The sequence below is a fragment of the Gopherus flavomarginatus genome, chromosome 8 (genome assembly GCF_025201925.1).
Source record: "Gopherus flavomarginatus isolate rGopFla2 chromosome 8, rGopFla2.mat.asm, whole genome shotgun sequence".
In the NCBI taxonomy this organism is placed as follows: Eukaryota; Metazoa; Chordata; order Testudines; family Testudinidae; genus Gopherus; species Gopherus flavomarginatus.
This window is the reverse complement of record NC_066624.1, coordinates 23,982,666-24,002,096: the sequence shown is the minus strand read 5'-3', so window position 1 is coordinate 24,002,096 and position 19,431 is coordinate 23,982,666. Positions and strand designations below refer to the sequence as shown.

The 19,431-nt window shown below is 47.6% G+C and overlaps 1 protein-coding gene across 7 annotated transcripts in view; it reads left to right on the top strand.

The window, feature by feature from the left end:
• The first annotated feature begins 393 nt into the window (after positions 1-393).
• Positions 394-19,431, top strand: part of EDA2R (ectodysplasin A2 receptor) — a 32,052-nt gene continuing 13,014 nt past the window's right edge. The window contains exons 1-10 of one of the 7 annotated variants that reach the window (XM_050964670.1): positions 394-554; positions 3,383-3,468; positions 6,681-6,812; positions 8,155-8,265; positions 9,311-9,489; positions 9,629-9,714; positions 15,820-15,984; positions 16,474-16,620; positions 17,287-17,825; positions 18,703-18,751. In XM_050964670.1, the coding sequence (XP_050820627.1) occupies positions 6,765-6,812; positions 8,155-8,265; positions 9,311-9,489; positions 9,629-9,714; positions 15,820-15,984; positions 16,474-16,620; positions 17,287-17,825; positions 18,703-18,751 (1,324 nt within the window). In that variant the 5' untranslated portion in view covers positions 394-554; positions 3,383-3,468; positions 6,681-6,764. The other 6 variants (XM_050964666.1, XM_050964669.1, XM_050964667.1 and 3 more) reach the window with 6 other exon arrangements.

Sequence of the window (19,431 nt, the reverse complement as noted above, 5' to 3'; positions counted from 1 at the left end):
TTCCATTGCATTGTTCTGTCCTGTTGTGCTCTCCTGCGTCTCGCGGCGCTATTGTGTAGAACGACGCTGCCCTGCTGCACTGTGCGTCGCAGTTTTAGAAACAACCCCAAACTGCTCGCTGTGCTGTTGTGACCCCTTCTCAGCCCACTCCGCACTGCTGCTAACTGGTAATGCACGTTAGCCACAGCCCCTGAGACTGTCCCCAGCCCGGCCTCTGCGGAGTCCCACTCAGCATCAACCACCTTGTTCGCCGCCGTTAGACCCTGCCCCTTTGGGCAGGCTGATCTGCATAGCCTCGCCCAGTAGGGCTGCTTCTATCCAATGGGACGCCGTGCCTGTCTGTGGGGGCGGAGTCTCGAGGTGGAACTTGGCTTCTCGTGGGTCCCTCCAGGGTAAGAGGGAGGGTGGGTGCGTGGGTGGATGACTGAAGTGGTGGTGGGTGTTGCAGCTGATTTCATCAACCGTGGGGCCCCTGGCCAGGCTGTCTGGGGCAGAGCAGAACAGCCCTGACTTGCTCAGGAGCCCGCGCCAGGGTCGCTGCGGCTCGGAAGCAGGTAAAATGGGACATGTTTGCCTGGCGCCTGATGCCTTTTGGTACTTGCAAGTCTCATGGGTAGGGCGGTTAATTGCCTATTGATCATCTCTGTGTGTGAGCTGCCTTGTCTTGTCCGTGCTGCCCCCCCAGCTTGCCGGGGCGTCGGAAGTTACTCTGCCACTCTAGATGCTAAACAACCAGCGAATGCCCCCGATCCGTAGCGGCTGTAATCGATATGTGGGATGTACTCGTCTGTCTGGGCTGCGTGTGTCCATCCCGGCCCGTGGGTTGCTTTCACTCTGGCTGGGTCTCTCCGGCGTGAGGAGGTCTCGGGCTGGTTCAGGCTGCAGAGTTGCTGTGCCGTGTACATGCCTGGGCATATCCCAGCTTGCTGGAGCATCCCTCGCACTTTCCCGTTCGTGTTTTAGGGGAGGGAGAGGCTCCAGTGGGCGAGCCTGTCTGTCTCAGCTAGACATCCTTGTAGGGAGAAAGGAAGCGGGCTGCCAGGAAGGATCGGTCTTTTTATTAGCTTTTCCTTGTAAGTTTCCGCGCTCGGAGTCAAGGTTATGATTGTCCGGTACCAAGCTGCAAAGCAGCGCCCTCCGTTTCTTCCCGGGAGAGAGGGGGCAACGGATCTGCACTGGCGGTGCGACGGGTCCGGAGAGGAAGGAAACTGGTACTGACACGTGGTGAGCGGGCAAGTCTGGACTTGCTGCAGGTACAATCTCCAGCCATAGCTCAGCCTCCCACTCCCCGCAGATGGGGTTTCATCTGATCGCTTTACAAACGGTCCAGATATTTTGATCCCTGCAAACGCAGACTTTGGAATAAGCCGTGGAATACTTTGCCTGCATGCCAAAGAGTCACTGGTAGGTGACACCACTGTAGTCTGGAAGGACATGCTGCAAGTCCCGACACTTTAAGCGATTGCGGGGGTGGCAGGCCTGATTATAAAACACAGCAGACACCAAAGTGTTTAGCGCACTGAGCTGTGGATTTCAAGGCTGAGATTGCAGCCAACGATAAATATGAGTGAAGATTACAAATGACTAATCTTATTGGTTATTTATGATAAACTATGCTATTTATTGAGCTTAGTGTTAGCACCAGCAAATATTGAGTACGAGCAACTTTTTTCATTATTGTAATTATTTATATTAAAGTTTAATAAATAATGAGCTAGAAGTTGATATAGTAGTTGATAATGATTTCTTTAGTTCTTAAAAGTGCATTTCCTGAGCACCGTGTGTATAATATTTATGGTATCTATGGGTGTGCTCTTCATCTGTAAATATTTTAAATACTTCTAGCTAGCAACTGACTGAGCATTTTTGTGTACATTTGGAGTAATTCTTAGTAAGTACAGATTAGAAATGGTTTTATTTGTAAAATTAATTATAAATGAGGTAGTAATTTTTTCCTGTGAGATGAGTATGAATGACAGGTTGTCAGTGGTATGATGTGGTAAACATTAGAGGACAAAAGCAAAAAGGAGTAGAGGATACAAAAAATTGTTACAGTAATCAAGAAACTGGCCAGTTAATAATGGATAGGTCAAGGGAGAAAACAGACAAAAAAGAGGCCAAGATTTTCAAAAGATAACAGTGATTTTGAGAAGTCAGTTTGAGACACTCTAAAAAGGCCTGGTTTTTAGAAGATGGATGCTTAGATTGGTCATCCAGAAATTTGAGGCACTGGAAAATACTCAAACAACCCCCTAACACAGACTAGTCACATTTGGAAATCTTGACCCCAGTGTATAATTATGTATATAAAACATATATATAGTGTATATGAAAATTATACATATTATGTCCATGATCCTGCAAACATTTAAGCACAAGACAAACTGTATGTACGTGAGCAGTCCCATTGATTTCAAGGTCTCAACTGTATCTCTTTCTTTCCTATATTGTTTGTCATCTTAAGTCTCGATCCTGCATTGTGATTTGCTAACATGGCTCTCTGCACTCCTGGGGAATCTCACTGAATTAAACAGAACTTCACATGGGTGTGGAGTTCTGTATTAATCAGATCCCGATGCATGATTGGGGCTTCAGATTATAAACTCTTTTGGGGATGATATAGGTCTTCCTATGTGTTTGAATGGCATTTCGCATGCTGTGAGCACTACAGGAATCCAAGTAATAACAATACAGTAATTCCTGAATTGGGTATTATTACTGTATTTAAAGTCTCATTTTATTTGCTGTTAGAACAAATTTTGAAAGAAATAAACAGAAGTCTAAAATGAACATTACTACAAGAGTCAGAACATAAAAAAATTGTCATAATGTCAGAGAGGTGTAAAATCAGCACAGTGCGCACTCCCCTTTTGATATTGTGGTGTTTTTTCTAAAAACAAACAGAAAACAAGCTAAGAGTTTTGAAGTAGGACACATTACACACTTATTGGACTTTTTGTGACTTGGAGAAAGTCTACAAGTTCACTGAAAAACATGTTTATTTTCAAACCAGGCTAAAAGATTCAACCATTTATTACTTATGATGAGCAATACCTTATTCTGCAAGTAACCCTGTTAAAATCAGTGGGACTGTTTACAAAGTAAGGTACAACTTGATGTGAGTAAAGATAAAAGAATCTGGCTCAGAGAATCTTATATATTACGCACAATATAGTATCAAGAAATGCTTGCAGAACAAAATGAATGATGTTGAGTGAATGGGGAACAGAGGATATTGGCACTAAAGGCAGGGACTTGACTTAATATGAGGGGAAAATGCTAGACATGCAGGAATATTTTCCAGGTTAATATTTTGGGATTTAAAAAAAATCCTTTTCTCCTGTTGCTTTTATTTAACATTGTCATTCTTTCTTTTTTAAAGCAACATATAAACCACATGATGGCATTTAATCTGGCTGACCTGTTTTCCACTGCCCAATTCTACCAGCTGCCAACTTCAGATATGCAGTAAGTATTTTATAGCAATTTTTCCCATTCTGGTACACCTCTACCTCGATATAACACGACCCGATATAACACAAATTCGGATATAACATGATAAAGCAGTGCTCGGGGGGTGGGGGGCAAGGCTGCGCACTCTGGTGGATCAAAGCACGTTCGATATAATGCGGTTTCACCTATAATGTGGTAAGATTTTTTGGCTCCTGAGGACAGCGTTATATCGAGGTAGAGGTATATATTGCAAGTAGTGCTGTATGGTACCAGTAAAGACTAGGTAAATCTTCAGTGATCCTTTAACTCTAATATGTTGACCGGATAATCCAGTAATGCTAAACCTGATGCCACTATCATGGTCCATTGAAATCCCTTTGCCACTTTGAAAATGTAGACAGAAATATCCATTAGGAATAGCAGGAGTCGTCTCAAAAGATGGCAAGTGTTTATCAAACAAATAGAAATGTTCTTCACTGTGTAAATATTGTAGGTCAGACTAGGTTATAAACCAAAAAAAAGCACCCTCGAATTTCAGGGATCTTCCTGAAAAGAATTTGAGGGTTGCTGTCAGTTCCTGGATTTTTATTTCAATTCAGTGCTTTGGATATTTATAAATCAGGCAGCTACTGGGTAAACCAACAAACAAACAAAAAACCCAACAGTTTTCAACTGAATATGAAGTCTGACCAATGTTCAAGGAAAGTGCAAGTTAGACAGGGCCTAATCCAAACACTCCCATTGACTTCAATGGGCTTTTAATCAGGGCCTCAGTATGTAGTTGTAGATCTGTGTACTACAAGGTGCCAGTCTAGCTTGTTAAGTCCTCTGTGAAATATCCTATTGTCAAGTTAAAAGGCTAGGCTGTGAGTGATCCTTGCATGGGCACACAGTGGTGGAGTGCGAAAATGAAACTTCCTTCCCCTTTTGCAGCTATCTAAGGGCCTCCTATACCAGCAGTCTCTGCAATCCCTGTGCTCTGGGGAGTGCAGGGACTTGTGCTTCCCCTGAGAAGCAGGATGCTATAAGAGAAGGGTCAGGATGAGGCATGGTCATGGGCCAGCCTTGCATCTGCACTGGCCTGCAGAGCATGGCTGGGGCGCCTGGGCGACAATCAGATTCATCCACTGCGGTCACCGAGCCATCCCTGAGACGTTGTGTCTCCTGTGATACAATCTCGCTGATGCTGCCCTGCCCCACCCACTCCACAGGGCCCTGACATAAATGCCGCAGTCTAACCCAGTGGGTTAAGAATGGTGGAACTGCAGAAAACAGGACGTTTACCAAAACTATGGTATTCTACACTAATGGTCCAAACCACTCCATCTTACAATAGTTCTAGTGCAGTATTTTGGTTGGGTATTACACATACAAGGAAGTGTTTAAATAGGGGAAAGCTGTTTTCACTGAGATTTTTAACAAATCATGAAATCATTTTGATTCAATAATTTAACAGTTTTTATGTACCAAGTTCGTAGATTCCCCTTAACGCAGAACAATGACTGTAGATTGTTTCCCTATAAAATCAATGAGCAGACTGATACTGTGAGATGTTTAGGTCCCAATCCGGAAAATGAGATCTTATTCTGGCAGTTGCCTCGAGATTCTGTACAGCTTCTGCAGAGGTGGGAAAATTTCTCATTTTAACCTAATTGGGACCAGATGTTTTAACCACTTACTAGAATCTCAAGGTTGCTTTCTATTGAGGGCGCTCATAAAGTCATAGAGTTTAAGACCACCAGCTCATCTAGTCTGACCTCTTGCATATCATAGGCCGTCAGCACTCCCAAACTAAATCCAGCAATCAGAACTAGACCCAAGTATCGCAGCCCACAGGAGGATGGACTATTATGTGGCACAAGCAGAGAATAGGAGGAACTGAGGTGCCTCACACCAGAAATTCAATAAAGCTTTCAATGTCCATGTATTGCTAAACCGGAGTGAGGACCAAGGAGCCATAGATACAAAAAATAGAAAAGATTATGCAGGATAAAACTGTATTTGGGAGGCCTACTCCCGACATCATTCCTATTATTGTCTCACCTTGCCTATTTTTTATTACTATTTATTGTTTGTATTAGGATGGCACCTGGGGTCCCCCACCAAGATTAGGTCCCCATTGTTCTTAAGATACCCTAGTGAATGCCTTTCCACTTCATTTGGGAATTTGCTCTTGTTCCATTTGTTTTTATTCATAGATATGGGCCCAAATCAAAGCCTCCATTCCAAATTCCATATCTGGGTCCATATCTGAACGTTTTACTTCTACAATGGACAGACGCTAAGCCATGGATCTGAACAGTGCTGAACTTGGGGCTTCAAACGCTGAGCTTATCCAAAGTTCAGGGTGTTTGGAGTCAGCCTATTATGGAGACAAATTTCAGATATGAACTTGGATTCAAATCTGTCATTGGTTTATATTTGGGAGGATGGTTCAGGCCCATTTCTATTTTTTCCTAACGGAAATGAGCCCTAACTAGACATTAATACTGAGCCTAAACATTTCCTCCTTTAGCTTCAGCCCATAGCTCCCTGACCACCATCTTCTGAGACTATGACAAACTCTCTTAATTTACTCTATAGTGTCAGTATCCTTGAAGCTATTTATGGACTGTGATCTCATCCCTCCTGCGATCTTTGCTTTACTGGGCTAGATAAATTTAGCACCCTTAATTTCTCGTTGTCATATGGCTTTCTTTGCAGCTTATACTGCTCAGGGTATGTGAGTTGATAGTAATAACTAATATCTTGCTTTCTGTGCTTATCCAGTGGAGATGCCACATCAGATGAGTCCTGATTGTTTGGATAGTGGGAAAAGCCTGGCCAATAGCCCACTTCTAAAGTGCAGCCTACTTTGCATAGGGCTCATGAGAGTGGGAGATCAGACCTGAGCAGGCTGACAAGGCATAACAAGGAACATTTACTGAGGGGCCCTTTTCATTTACAATTTATAATGGTGGCATAGATAGAAATGAGTTATGATTGAGGGGGAAGAGAAGTGGAGAGTGCTTGTGTATCTACGGCTGTAACATCATCTTTTCCAGTATGTTCCTAGGCCCTACTGTGTGAATATTAGCAGGCTGTCCTTTGACATGTTCCTAATGAGGCCTGTGGCTGGGCTGACAAAAACTTGTGCTCCACCCATTTTTGAATTGTTACAAGTTATAACAGTGGCTTCCTTGGAAAGCATGTTTCTCAAGCCCTTTCTACTCTTCTTTAATGTTTAGATTCCAATGAGTCGACCTCATGAGGCAGACACGGTGTTATTAATTCTTTCCTGATTTGCTGGATGAGGTTATGAGAGAAGTGACATGAAGAGAGACCCAGTGCTGTTTTTTGCTCTATTTCTTGTCGCCGAGGTAGGAATCCACTTGAAACAAATGAACCGAAACCTCTGCATAATGTGTTTTAATAGTTTCAGTTTGATTTCTGTTGAATTCTCTCTATGTGCTCTGCTCTCTGTAGTCTGCATTATTTGCATGGCCCAAATTCCAAATGAGTTCAGTGGGGGCTGAAATCAATAAAAGTTTTGCCATTAACTTCAGTGGGGCAAGGATTTCACCAAGGAATGCATGGCCGGGCTGTAAGCCTGTAGGCTAGCTTTACCTAGTACCTTTTACTAGTTTTGTTTAGTTTGCAGCTGAGGATTCACATCAGTTTTGTGTCTTGTGCTAAGTTCTGGCCATGAATTCCATTTGTTGCATTAAAATCTTGGGTGGTAGCATGGTGGCCAGTAATATAAAGTGTGGCTTTAGTTCTTTGGAGAACTGTTAGTTATCCCTTGCTAGGTTCTGTGCCCCATAGTATATATCCCCAGATTCCTTCTGCCTCATTGATCCAAGACTGTGTAGTTAACTTATCTTCTCTTGCACTGTTTTCACGCCAAATCACGTGAACATGAGCCCCTCTGAGTGGAGGTATTCATCAGCTCTATACCAACCAAGGCTCTGGATTGAAATCTGCTTTGTGTGCTCCATCCAGTTTGATGCTCTCTGAGGACCTGGATACCGCATTGGTGGCACTTTCCAGTGCTCCATTTATTCAGATCTTTGTGATGCTTCTAAATTAGGAAGAGTCCTACAGTTTAGCAGACCAGGATAACAAGTTATCTGGTCTGGACTATGTACTGACCTTCCATCAGGGAAGCTGCGGACCTGATCTTAAAAATCATCACTGATCAGTGTCCAACATGAGTTTGGAAATAACAACTGACCGCACCTCACTTCACTTGTAAATGCCACCAAATGGCACAAGGAATGGGCAGTTCAGCTGCATGACCTACCAAAGTCCCTCCTCTGTCTCTGCTTAGCCAGTTGCACCTCATACTGCCCTTTGGGAAGAAAGCATATGGCTTTGCTCTTGCCAAAATGAGGTTTTCCTCGTGCAACACAAGCATCTACTAAAGTAGTGGTGGGCAACCTGTGGCCCACAGGCTGCACATGGCCCATCAGAGTAATCTGCTGGTGGGCCACGTTTACATTGACCGTCTGCAGGCACGGCCACCTGCAGCTCCCAGTGGCCCCGTTTGCCGTTCCCGGCCAAGGGGAGCCCACTACTGTACTAAAGCAAATGGGAATTGGGGGTGTGCAAGGAATGCAGGCAAATTTTCCTTCCAATGAAAAAGCTTTGCCCAGTAAAGGACACGCTTGGTTCAGCTCAGGAGTGTTCTGGGACTTGTAGTGACCCCAGTTGTTTCTCTAGGTCCGAGGTGCTGCTCCAAACCCAATGGAATGCCAGGAGAGTGAGTATCTGGATGAGCACAGGAAGTGCATTCCTTGCAGGGAGTGTGGCCCAGGATGGGAGCTTTCCAAGGTAATTTGGCTGCTCTGGGATGAACCTGGATTGTTGGTACTGGTGGTACGAGGTGAATCCTCTGCTAGCCTTTAGTAGAAGGATAGTGTTAGAGCTGTCTCTGTTATGGATGTCTGTGCCTTTAAAAAGAACAGAGCTTTATTGGCAAGGGACGTTAGACTATTCCATTGATCATGATAAGTGATGCAGGGATGAGAATAGGAGAATGGGAAGATGGAAGTACCAATAAGTAAGGAGAGGTTTCAAATTGGTGTAGCTTGTTATGTGAACATCAAGGAAAGTCCATCATCTCCAGCTCTCAGGGGAAGTAAAAAATCCCTCTGGCAGATAACTCCAGTGTCCTGGTCAGAGCTATGCAATGTCTCATAGACTCATAGACTTTTAGGCCAGAAGGGACCATTGTGATCATCTAGTCTGACTCCTGCACATTTCAGGTCACAGAACCTTGCCTACTCTTGAAATGGAACCCCTAACCTGTCCTTGTGTGGGTCATTGGCAGCAGGTATCCACCTGGGACCTCTGGCTCTATAAATGAGCCTCTATGCCTAAGCTAAGAGACCTAGTTCTGTTCGTCAAGACTATAGACTCATCAACCTCTATATGTGATCCACTCACCACTAGAAGAGGACAGAGCGCCATATTTAATGGGTGTGATTTACACATTCCACTGTGGTTAGTGAGTTTGCTGTGTATAGCCTTGACTAGCTCAGGCTCATACTGTTTGATCCCAGCTGTCAGCAAACTCTCTCCTCCCCCCGAGGGCACAGCATTACACCAGCATCCCCCTGGCAGTAAAACAAGTTCTGGTGACTGAGGCAATGTGTGAGCTGTTGCTGAATGCAGAATGGCTGCCTCATTTGTTTCCTGCTATCCAGTGCAGTGCAAAGATGTGAGATGCCCAGAGTGTGAAAGGCAACTGAGAATTCTCGCACTGAAGAGAAGCCATTTGCCTCTAGAGAATAGAACAGCTTCTTCCCTTTGTGGTATCTTCGGATCTGATGCCATTTCTTTGTCTCAGTGATGGATCTGCGCTTGTCTCTTGCAGGAGTGTGGCTATGGTGAGGGAAGGGATGCCCAGTGCACTGCTTGCCCTCCCAGAAGGTTTAAGGACAGCTGGGGGTTCCATGGTTGCAAACCTTGTCTTTCCTGCCCCCTCATCAACCGTGTCCAGAAATCCAACTGCACTGCCACTTCCAATGCAGCCTGTGGGGAATGTCTGCCAGGGTGAGTACAGCTGGCAGCTGGAACACCAGAAGCAGACGCACGTGGGAGGGCGTAGGGTGGTGCTGTTCAAAGAGATGATATATACAATTCCCTTATATCTTGTCCGTTGTTAGAGCATTCTCCACTTACTTTTTGGCAGGTTTTACAGTAAAACCCGGATTGGCGGGCTGCAGGATCTGGAATGCATCCCCTGCACAAAGCAGACTCCTTCCTCTGAGCCTCAGTGTACGTAGCCAGCAGCACTCCAACCTGTTGTCTTTCACTGTGTAACATGTCATGTCACAGGGCATGCAGTGAGCCCTGCAGAATTAACAGGAGGTGGGAGGAGAGGTGGAGTGGAGACAGCCAGTGATGCATGTAATTCAATATCACCTATCTCTGACAGTGGCCACTGTTACATGCTTCAAATAAAGGCATAAACCCCCATAGTGTAACTAAGGGCAGGTCTGCACTTAAAACACTGAATTGGCACAGCTGTGCGGCTGTAGTGCTTTAATGAGGACGCTCTAAACTGACAGTAAAGAACTCTCACGTCAATTTAGTTAATCCACCTCTGTGAGAGGCGGTAGCTGTGTAGGCGGGAGAAGCGTGTCTACACTGGTGCTTAGTTTGGTATAATTATATTGCTTGGGGTATGGATTTTTTACATCCTTGACTGACATAGTTATACCAAAGTAATTCTGTAATGTACAAAGGAAAATTCCCTCCTGACCCTCTGCTGCTGATCATCTTTTCCCTGAAACATGAAGATTGAGACTTTTTGTTGTTTCTGTCCTCTTGAATGTCCTTGCAGAGGCTGTGCTTATTTATTTAAATGTCTAGTCCTTGTTATGAAGTTTATTACGCTAGCTGAGGCAGAAGAATTCTGTCCCAGTGAGTTCTGATCAAGGATGTACTGACAGTGTATACCTGGAGGGGAGGGGCAGGTAGGGCCAGCAGTGCCATGATATGTGGTCAGACACAGCAGCTCAGCCATTTTCTATCCTGTAATGTTTTGTTATTTCTGTTGTTAAAAATCAGCCCCATCACTTTTCAGTCATTCGGCAGCTGGTGTTGTTGTTTCTCAGTCTTCTTGGGTCCAGTTGGTGGTTCTGCCACTGAGGGTACATCTACACTACGGGATTATTCCGATTTTACATAAACCAGTTTTGTAAAACAGATTGTATAAAGTCGAGTGCACGTGGCCACACTAACCACATTAATTCAACAGTGTGCATCCATGGTCCAAGGCTAGCGTCGATTTCTGGAGCGTTGCACTGTGGGTAGCTATCCCGTAGCTATCCCATAGTTCCCGCAGTCTCCCCTGACCCTTGGAATTCTGGGTTGAGAGCCCAGTGCCTGATGGGGCAAAAATCATTGTTGCGAGTGGTTCTGGGTACAGCCTCACCCCTCCCTTCATGAAAGCAGCAGACAACCATTTTGCGCCTTTTTTCCTGGGTGAACTGTGCAAATGCCACAGCACAGCAAGCATGGACCCTGCTCAGATCAATACTGCAATCGTGGACGTTGTAAGCACCTTGTGCATTCTCGTGCAGCCTATGCTGAACCAGGACCTGCAAAGCCAGGCGAGGAGGAGGCAGCGGTTACGGCAGCGCGGCGACGAGAGTGATGAGGACATGGACACAGAATTATCTCAAACCACAGGCCCCTGCGCTTTGGAGATCCTGCTGGTAATGGGGCAGGTTCTAGCCATTGAACGCCGATTTTGGGCCTGGGAAACAAGCACAGATTGGTGGGACCGCATAGTTTTGCAGGTGTGGGATGATTCGCAGTGGCTGCGAAACTTTCGCATGCGTAAGGGCACTTTCATGGAACTTTGTGACTTGCTTTCCCCTGCCCTGAAACGCCAGAATACCAAGATGAGAGCAGCCCTCACAGTGGAGAAGTGAGTGACAATAGCCTTCTGGAAGCTTGCAATGCCAGACAGCTACTGGTCAGTCGGGAATCAATTTGGAGTGGGAAAAACTACTGTGGGGGCTGCTGTGATGCAAGTAGCCAAAGCAATCATTAAGCTGCTGCTACGAAAGGTTGTGACTCTGGGAAACGTGCAGGTCATAGTGGATGGCTTTGCTGCAATGGGATTCCCTAACTGTGGCGGGGCGATAGATGGAACCCATATCCCTATCTTGGCACCAGAGCACCAGGGCACCCAGTACGTAAACTGCAAGGGGTACTTTTCAATGGTGCTGCAAGCACTGGTGGATCACAAGGGACGTTTCACCAACATCCACGTGGGATGGCCAGGAAGGGTTCATGACGCTCACGTCTTCAGAAGCACTGCTCTGTTTAAACTGCTGCAGCATGGGAATTACTTCCCAGACCAGAAAATAACAGTTGGGGATGTTGAAATGCCTATGGTTATCCTGGGTGACCCAGCCTACCCCTTGATGCCATGGCTCATGAAGCCATACATAGGCAGCCTAGACAGTACTCAGGAGCTGTTCAACTACAGGCTGAGCAGGTGCAGGATGGTGGTAGAATGTGCATTTGGCTGTTTAAAGGCGCGCTGGCGCACATTACTCAGTCGCTTAGACCTCAGCCAAACCAATGTCCCCTTTGTTATTGCTGCTTGCTGTGTGCTCCACAATCTCTGTGAGAATAAGGGGGAGACCTTTATGGCGGAGCGGGAGGCTGAGGCAAATCACTTGGTCACTGATTACGCGCAGCCAGACACCAGGGCAATTAGAAGAGCAAACCACGAAGCGGTGCGCATCAGAGAAGCTTTGAAAACGAGTTTCATCACGGGCCAGGGTACGGTGTGACTGTTGTGTTTGTTTCCCCTTCATGAACCTCCCTCCGCTTTATTGACTCCTTCCCTGTAAGCAACCCACCCTCCCCCTTTGATTACAGCTTGCTTAAGGAAATAAAGTCACTATCGTTTAAAAATCATGTATTCATTATTAAAAAGTCATTATAAAAAGAGGGAGAGAACTGACAAGGTATCCCGGGTGTGGTTTGGGAGGAGGATACGAGGGAAGGAAAAGGCCATTAAAAACATTTCAATGTAATGACAGCCTTTTGGTTGGACTGTCCATGGGGTGGAGTGGGTGGGTGCACAAAGCCTTCCCCCATGCGTTCTTACATGTCTGGGTGAGGAAGATATGGAACATGGTGAGTGGTGGAGGTGGTTACACAGGGGCTGCAGCAGCACTCTGTGACCCCGCTGCTCTTCCTGAAGTCCACCAGACGTCGGAGGATATCAGTTTGATCACGCAGCAGCTCCAGTGTTGCATCCCGCCACCGCTGATCTTCCTGCCTACACCTCTGATCTTCCTGCTGCCACCTCTCATCTCGAGCGTCTCTCCTATCCTTACGTTCGTCCCTCCTATCCTCACATTGGTCCCTCCTGTCCTCACGTTCACTGGCATCTTTCCTGTACTTTGCTACCACGTCCTTCCACTCATTCAGATGAGCTCTTTCATTGCGGGTTACTTCCATTATTTCCAAGAACATTTCGTCTCGTGTCTTCTTTTTCCTCTGCCTTATCTGAGCTAGACTTCGGGATGGAGTAGGGAGGCTTGAAAAATTTGCAGCTGCACGAGGGAGGGAAAAAAGGGAGAGAAGTATTTAAAAAGATACATTTTACAGAACAATGGTTATACTCTTTCACAGCGAACAACACTATTCACCTTGCATAGTACATGTGATTTCACTACAAGGTTGCATTTTGCATCTTAATATTGAGTGCCTGCGGCTCTGGTGTTACAGATCTCACACAAGCAAGTCCGGGCATCAGAATTCAGCTTGCATGCGGCCAGGGTAAGCCATTGTCTTTCGGCTTCTCCAGCCTTCATATACACAGTGCCCTCTGATGCGTCTTTCCTGTTGACATGCAGCAGCAGAAGCCAACCCCCACCCCATCCAATTCTCTAGGATGATTGCTTTACCCCTCCCCCCACTGCATGGCTGGTATCATGGAAGATCACTGCTAATCAGTCCCCTTTCCCCCCCCACCACGTGGCTGGTAGCTGGGAATATTCCTGCTAGCCAAACGCAAAAAAGCTCAGTGCTATCCTTTCTCCCCTCCCCCAGCTTGGCTACGTGCAAGGAAGGATTTCTTTTAAGCAACAGCCCAGTAGGAAAATGGCCATCTCTGTCCCCTTAATTAAATTCCTGAATTTCAACCAGGTTACCATGAACGATATCACTCTGCTGAGGATAACAGAGCGAGATAAAGAATGGATGTTTCTTGAATGCCAGCAATCACCGGGACCATACGCAGCTATGCTTTGTCATGCAATGATACCCAATTAGTTGCTACATGCATGGCGTGGTAAAGTGTCCTACCATGGTGGACGGAACAAGGCTGCCTTGCCCAGAAACCTTCTGCAAAGGCTTTTGGAGTACCTCCAGGAGTGCTTCATGGAGATGTCCCTGGAGGATTTCCGCTCCATCCCCAGACATGTTAACAAACTTTTCCAGTAACTTTACTGGTCGCAAATGCATCCCAAGCCCTCATGGCAAATCAATCATTTAAAAATGCTTGCTTTTAAACCATGTTTTATATTTACAAAGGTACACTCACCAGAGGTCGCTTCCATGGCTTCACTGTCTGGGCTTGGGAGGGCTGGGAGGGTAATTCCGTCTGGGTCACAAAAAGCTCCTAGCTGTTGGGGCTAACAGAGTGCTGTGTGCTCTCTGCAAGGTCGTCCTCCTCTTCCTCCTCCTCCTCCTCATCTTCCCCCTCCGCAGAATCCTCAGCCATGGTTGAGATTACAACCCCCACCTCGGAATCCACAGACAGGGGTGGGGTAGTGGTGGCGCAGCCCCCTAAAATTGCATGCAGCTCAGCGTAGAAGCGGCATGTTTTCGGCCCTGACCCGGACCTTCCGTTTGCTTCTTTGTTTTTCTGTTAGGCTTGTCTGAGCTCCTTAACTTTCACTCTGCACTGCACTCAGTCCCTGGTGTGGCCTTTTTCCATCATAGCCTTGGAAATTTTTCCAAATATTTTTTCATTTCGTCTTTTGGAACAGAGTTCTGTTAGCACTGAATCCTCTCCCTATATAGCGATCAGATCCAGTACCTCCCGTGCGGTCCATGCTGGAGCTCTTTTTCTGTTCTCAGGAGACTGCATTGCTGCCTGTGCTGATGAGCTCTGTGTGGTCACCTGTGCTGATCAGAGCTCCACGCTGGCCAAACAGGAAATGAAATTCAAAAGTTCGTGGGGCTTTTCCTGTATACCTGGCCGGTGCATCCGAGTTCAGATTGCTGTCCCGAGCGGTCACAGTGGTGCACTGTGGGATACCGCCCGGAGGCCAATACTGTTGATTTGCGGCCACACTAACCCTAATCTGATATGGTAATACTGATTTTAGCGCTACTCCTCTTGTTGGGGAGGAGTACAGAAACTGATTTAAAGAGCCCTTTATATCGATATAAAGGGCCTCGTAGTGTGGACGGGTGCGGCGTTAAATCGGTTTAACGCTGCTAAAATCGGTTTAAATGCGTAGTGTAGACCAGGCCTAAGTCATACTGACTGTGGACAAGTCACTTAAACTGCTTGTGTCTCAGTTTCTCCATCTGTAAACTGGAGCTAAAAATGCTGTGCTGCTGGATGGCACTAGATTATTATGTTCAGTTTTCAAAAGGGGTTTAGGAGCTGACTGTCAAAGAAAGTTAATGGACTTAGATTCCTTAGAGTAATAGGAGGTGGGAGGAGTGGTGGAGCGGAGCATGCCAATGATGCATGTAATTCAGTATCCGCTATCTCTGACAGTGACCACCTAGTAGTGACTTAGGTGTCTAAGTCCATTAACTTTCTTTGTCAGTGGGAATTAGGTTCCTAAGCCCCTTAGGCAGTGTTCCCTCTAATTTTTCCCACCCATATGCAGAATGAATTTTGTTATGTGTGCCGCGCTGCCCTGGCTGCAGCTGCGTCTGGGCCGGGCCACCCTGGACAAGTTCAGGCCAGGGTAGGGACACCCAACCGCCGTAGGTCTGGGTCATGGCATAGTTGGGGCTGGGGGGCTACCCTAGCCATGGCAGATTGGGGGCCAGGTTAGGTTGGGGCGCCCCTCCTGGCAGCAGCAGGTCCCCGGGTGGGTTCCCTGAGTGCCTGTGCGGTGCTAAATAGGATGCTGCATGGCCATGCAGCCACGCAGCTTACAGGGAGCTTAGCCCTTAGATGCTTTTAATTTCTATGTTGAGATCTCTTGTCCTAAGGGACATCTGTGTGTATGTGTTTAATATCCTTGTAACTGGTCATGTACTAATCACACCAGGCTGGATCTGTGCTGTCCTGGTCCTGTCTGCTTTCTTCTCTATAGCATCCTGCAACACACCATGTGCTGATGAGACTCTGACCTCTTTCTTTGGCTGGTATGTTTGCAGGCAGCTCCAGGACTAGCCTGGTGAAGGTAGCAATCCCCACAGTACCTCCCCAGGACACCGCCCTCCTAGTGCTAACCAGCAGTGCGCTAGTCATCATTGTGTTGGTGCTGCTGGCACTCGCCATCATCTGCTGCAAGCGCTTCTGGAAGAGCCAGTGTCAGCGAGGTGAGTGAATGCAACGCAGCATCCCTCTGGTCCTCCTTCCCCTGCCCCTTCTTCCCTAGAAATAGCAGTGAAGAGGAGGAGGATGCTCAGGGCTCAGATTCAAACAGAGTGCCAGATGGGGTCAGCAAGGTTGTCACTTTTGAGGTTAGTGCTTTCTTTTCTAGGGTTTTCCCAGGCTGGGTTAAGACTGAGGAGATTTTGGCAGTTGTGGAGGTGAGGAGGCTGGGACTGGAGCAGCAGAGGATGAAGCAATTAAGAGGATGAGGAAAACAGCAAGGAAGAGTAGATTAGAGAGACACAACTGAGGTGCATTGGCACAGCTGCATGGGGAACAGTGCACAGTACTAGCCCTCTTCATGCCAGGCAGTGAGGCCTGATTGCTCCTGAATTTTACAGTCACCAAATAAATAGCCATACTAGATGGCCTAGGGCATTCTGGGAAAACAAGCCAGGTCTTTGCTGATATCAATTGCTCTTTATCCTTTAAAGTGTTTCTGAGGACCCAGAATTTCTCGGCCCAGAGGGTGATGTTCCAGGCCTCAGCCAGGCCAAGCAGGTTTCCCTGTGAGGAACAGATGTCTAGTTCCTGCTGCTTGGGTGTGAAGAACCTGAGCCCTTGCTCCTGGCAAGCAGAAGGTAACTTCTCTCATTGCTTTGCTGCTTTAGCTTGGGTCTGGGGGGAAGGGCAGGCTGCATCATGACCCCCCACACCCTAATGTCTGCTGAGTTTCCATTCCTCAGGCAGGAAGGAGCACCCTATGGGGGGGAAAAGGTGTCAAAATTGCTGCTGCCTTGAGGCTTACTGCCAGGGTCAGCCCCTATGGTCAGATACTGGCATAATTAAGGTGGATGGAGCACAGTGCCACTAGGAAACTTCCTCTGGGTGAAAGGTGGACGCCTGGGGAGGATTCTGAACTCAGAAGACGTTGCACTGGCACTGGGAACATGTAGGTTCCACTCCTCCAGCTTCAGTGTCTTTCTCTCCTAGGGATGTGTGGGTTGGGGAGGAGAGAGTGCTTGGCAGCTGCAGTGAGGGTGACCCAGGAGGACTGGTGATTGACTCCTGGAAGAGCGAGGAGCCTTGCTTTGCTCAGCAGTGCTCACTGCCACCTTGCGGACAAAAGGCACCGAGTAGCCCTGTCCTGTTTGTTCCTCTGCAGCTGGAAACAGGCAGTGGCAGTGCAGTGCCCCATGGGAGATGGGGTTTTTAAAGAGTGGCTGACTGGAGGGAGTCCAATCCCCAGCAGGTGGAGAGGCTGGTGGAAGGGGAACCCACATACTTTTAAGCAATGGGGTTTCTAGTTCCAGGTCCTGTTGAACCAGTTCAGTTAATGTCGAATGGTGAAGCCATAGGCCTGCAGATCCCTGCTCTCCAGCCCAATTTGGAAGAGATTGCTGTCAGTCCCAATCCCAAATCCCGGCTGGTGAGGAGCGTCTTGGAGACACAACCCCTGATAAGGAACTCAGGGTCCAGCAACTGTTCTGCAGAGGGCCCATCATCCTCAGATGCCAGGCAGGGCACAGCTGGGTTCACAGAGTCCCCGACTCCCCTCTCATCATGTGCTTCAGAGATGCAGCCTAGGTGGCCCCATGCCCCAGTGGAGTGCACGGAGCTAGACCTGCAGAAGTTTTCCACCCAGGCCGAGTTCATGGGCACCAAAAGCCAGGAGGATGCAGAGAAACAGGTGGCTCAGAGGATCTGGAGACATACAGATGAGCTAACCCTTGAAGTTCCCCTGTTTGGTGCCCCTCTGATAACGCAAAGTGAACTTGTTCTGGAGGCTGTCACGGGATCGTCCTCATCCTTCCAAATTCCCACTGCTGAAAGCAGGGAGCAGCCTGTAAGTACTTCCCATCTCGCCTGCCTCTGTATAATAACAGCTACTATGGGGCTCACACAGGGAGGGACAGGATAGCAGAGCTACTGAGGGTACAAAACCTTTCACTTCTGAGCAGGTTCAGATCCAGCACTGGCTGGTAGTGACTGTCCAAAAGTCATCACCATCTGCTGTTCAGTGAGCTGTGAGGTGTGAGTTTGGGAAGGGACACAGCCCAGTTCCCATTGGCCAGGGTAGAACATAACACATCTACCACTTACACCATTAAACTAACTGGTGCTGAGATCCCAAGGAAAGCTGCCAGTTGTGGTGCTTTTTTGTTTGCAAGAAACTGGTCTAAGACCCACCAACTTGTCTAAGGGCCCCCAAAGAGCTATCAGATGGTTGCAACTAGCAACCTGGGCTGGGTTCAGATACCCAGCCTGGCAAAAGGGCAAAGTCCAACCACGTCCTTAACTCAGCAGGATCTGTGCACTTCACTTGATCCCTGCATCACCCATCTTTGCATGTTTGCCAGTATGGGAAACTGACCTGGTGGTGAATGACTCTGCTTCCCAGTCCCCTGAGCCATCTGGTCTCCTCACCAGTTTGTGATGGATTAGTGATTAACATAAGTCTAAAAAATGTCTAGCGGGTAATTAACTTACTAGCTTAGGTTCAAGTACTTGTTTATTGAGATGGTGGTTTGCTGGAAGAACTTAGAGCATCTTAATAGGGTTGCTGCCCTAACTGAGTGGTGATGTATGGATGGAATGGAAATAGCCAGGCCATTACTAGTACCTGACAGGTCCTGTGGGTGGAGCACTGACAAGTTCCACATGTGATTGTTGCTCAATCTCTGATGAATCTCCCCAATCCTTGGGCGTCTTTGTCTTAGCAGGTGAATGATGTCCTGAGCCTTGTGAGTGAGATTAGCAGCGTCACACAAGGTGAGTGGATGTCAGGGCAGCATTTTTCAGTCATGTCCTTGCTCCCCAAGGATTCAGGTGGAGGCAGACCACCTGTAGAACCCCAGCCTGGCCAGTGTCATCCTGACAGTTGACACAGAGATCTGTGGCTGACCCTCTTTCACTGGGCCTGTGGCATTAATGCGGGGAATAGTCAAGCCGTTCTGTGACACACCTTGGAATGTGGGTGGGGTGGGGGACAGGCACCTAGTTTACCTGTATTAACAGTGAGGATAATAGGTGCAGACTCCGTATGTGCCCTGGGGCTGGAGCACCCATGGGGGAAAAAAAGGTGGGTGCTGAGCACCTACTGGCAGCCCCTTATCAGCTCCCCTCTCCCATTCCCAGCACCTCTCACTCGCCGATGGGCCCTGCCATCAGTGCCTTCCTCCCTGCACCTCCCACTCGCCGCAAACAGCTGTTTTGCCACATGCAGGGAGGCTAGGAGGGAGGGGGAGGAGCAGGGAAGCATGCACTCAGGGGAGGGGGCAGAACTGTGTGGGAAGTGGTGGGGCAGGGGTGGAGCAGAGGTGAGAAGAGGCGGGGTGGGGTTTTGGGGGAAGAGTGAATGGGGGCTGGGCCTGTGGCAGAGCTGGAGGTTGAGCACCCCGGCAGTTGAAAAGTTGGTGCCTGTGGTGAGGATTAAGCTCCCCTGGGGCTGA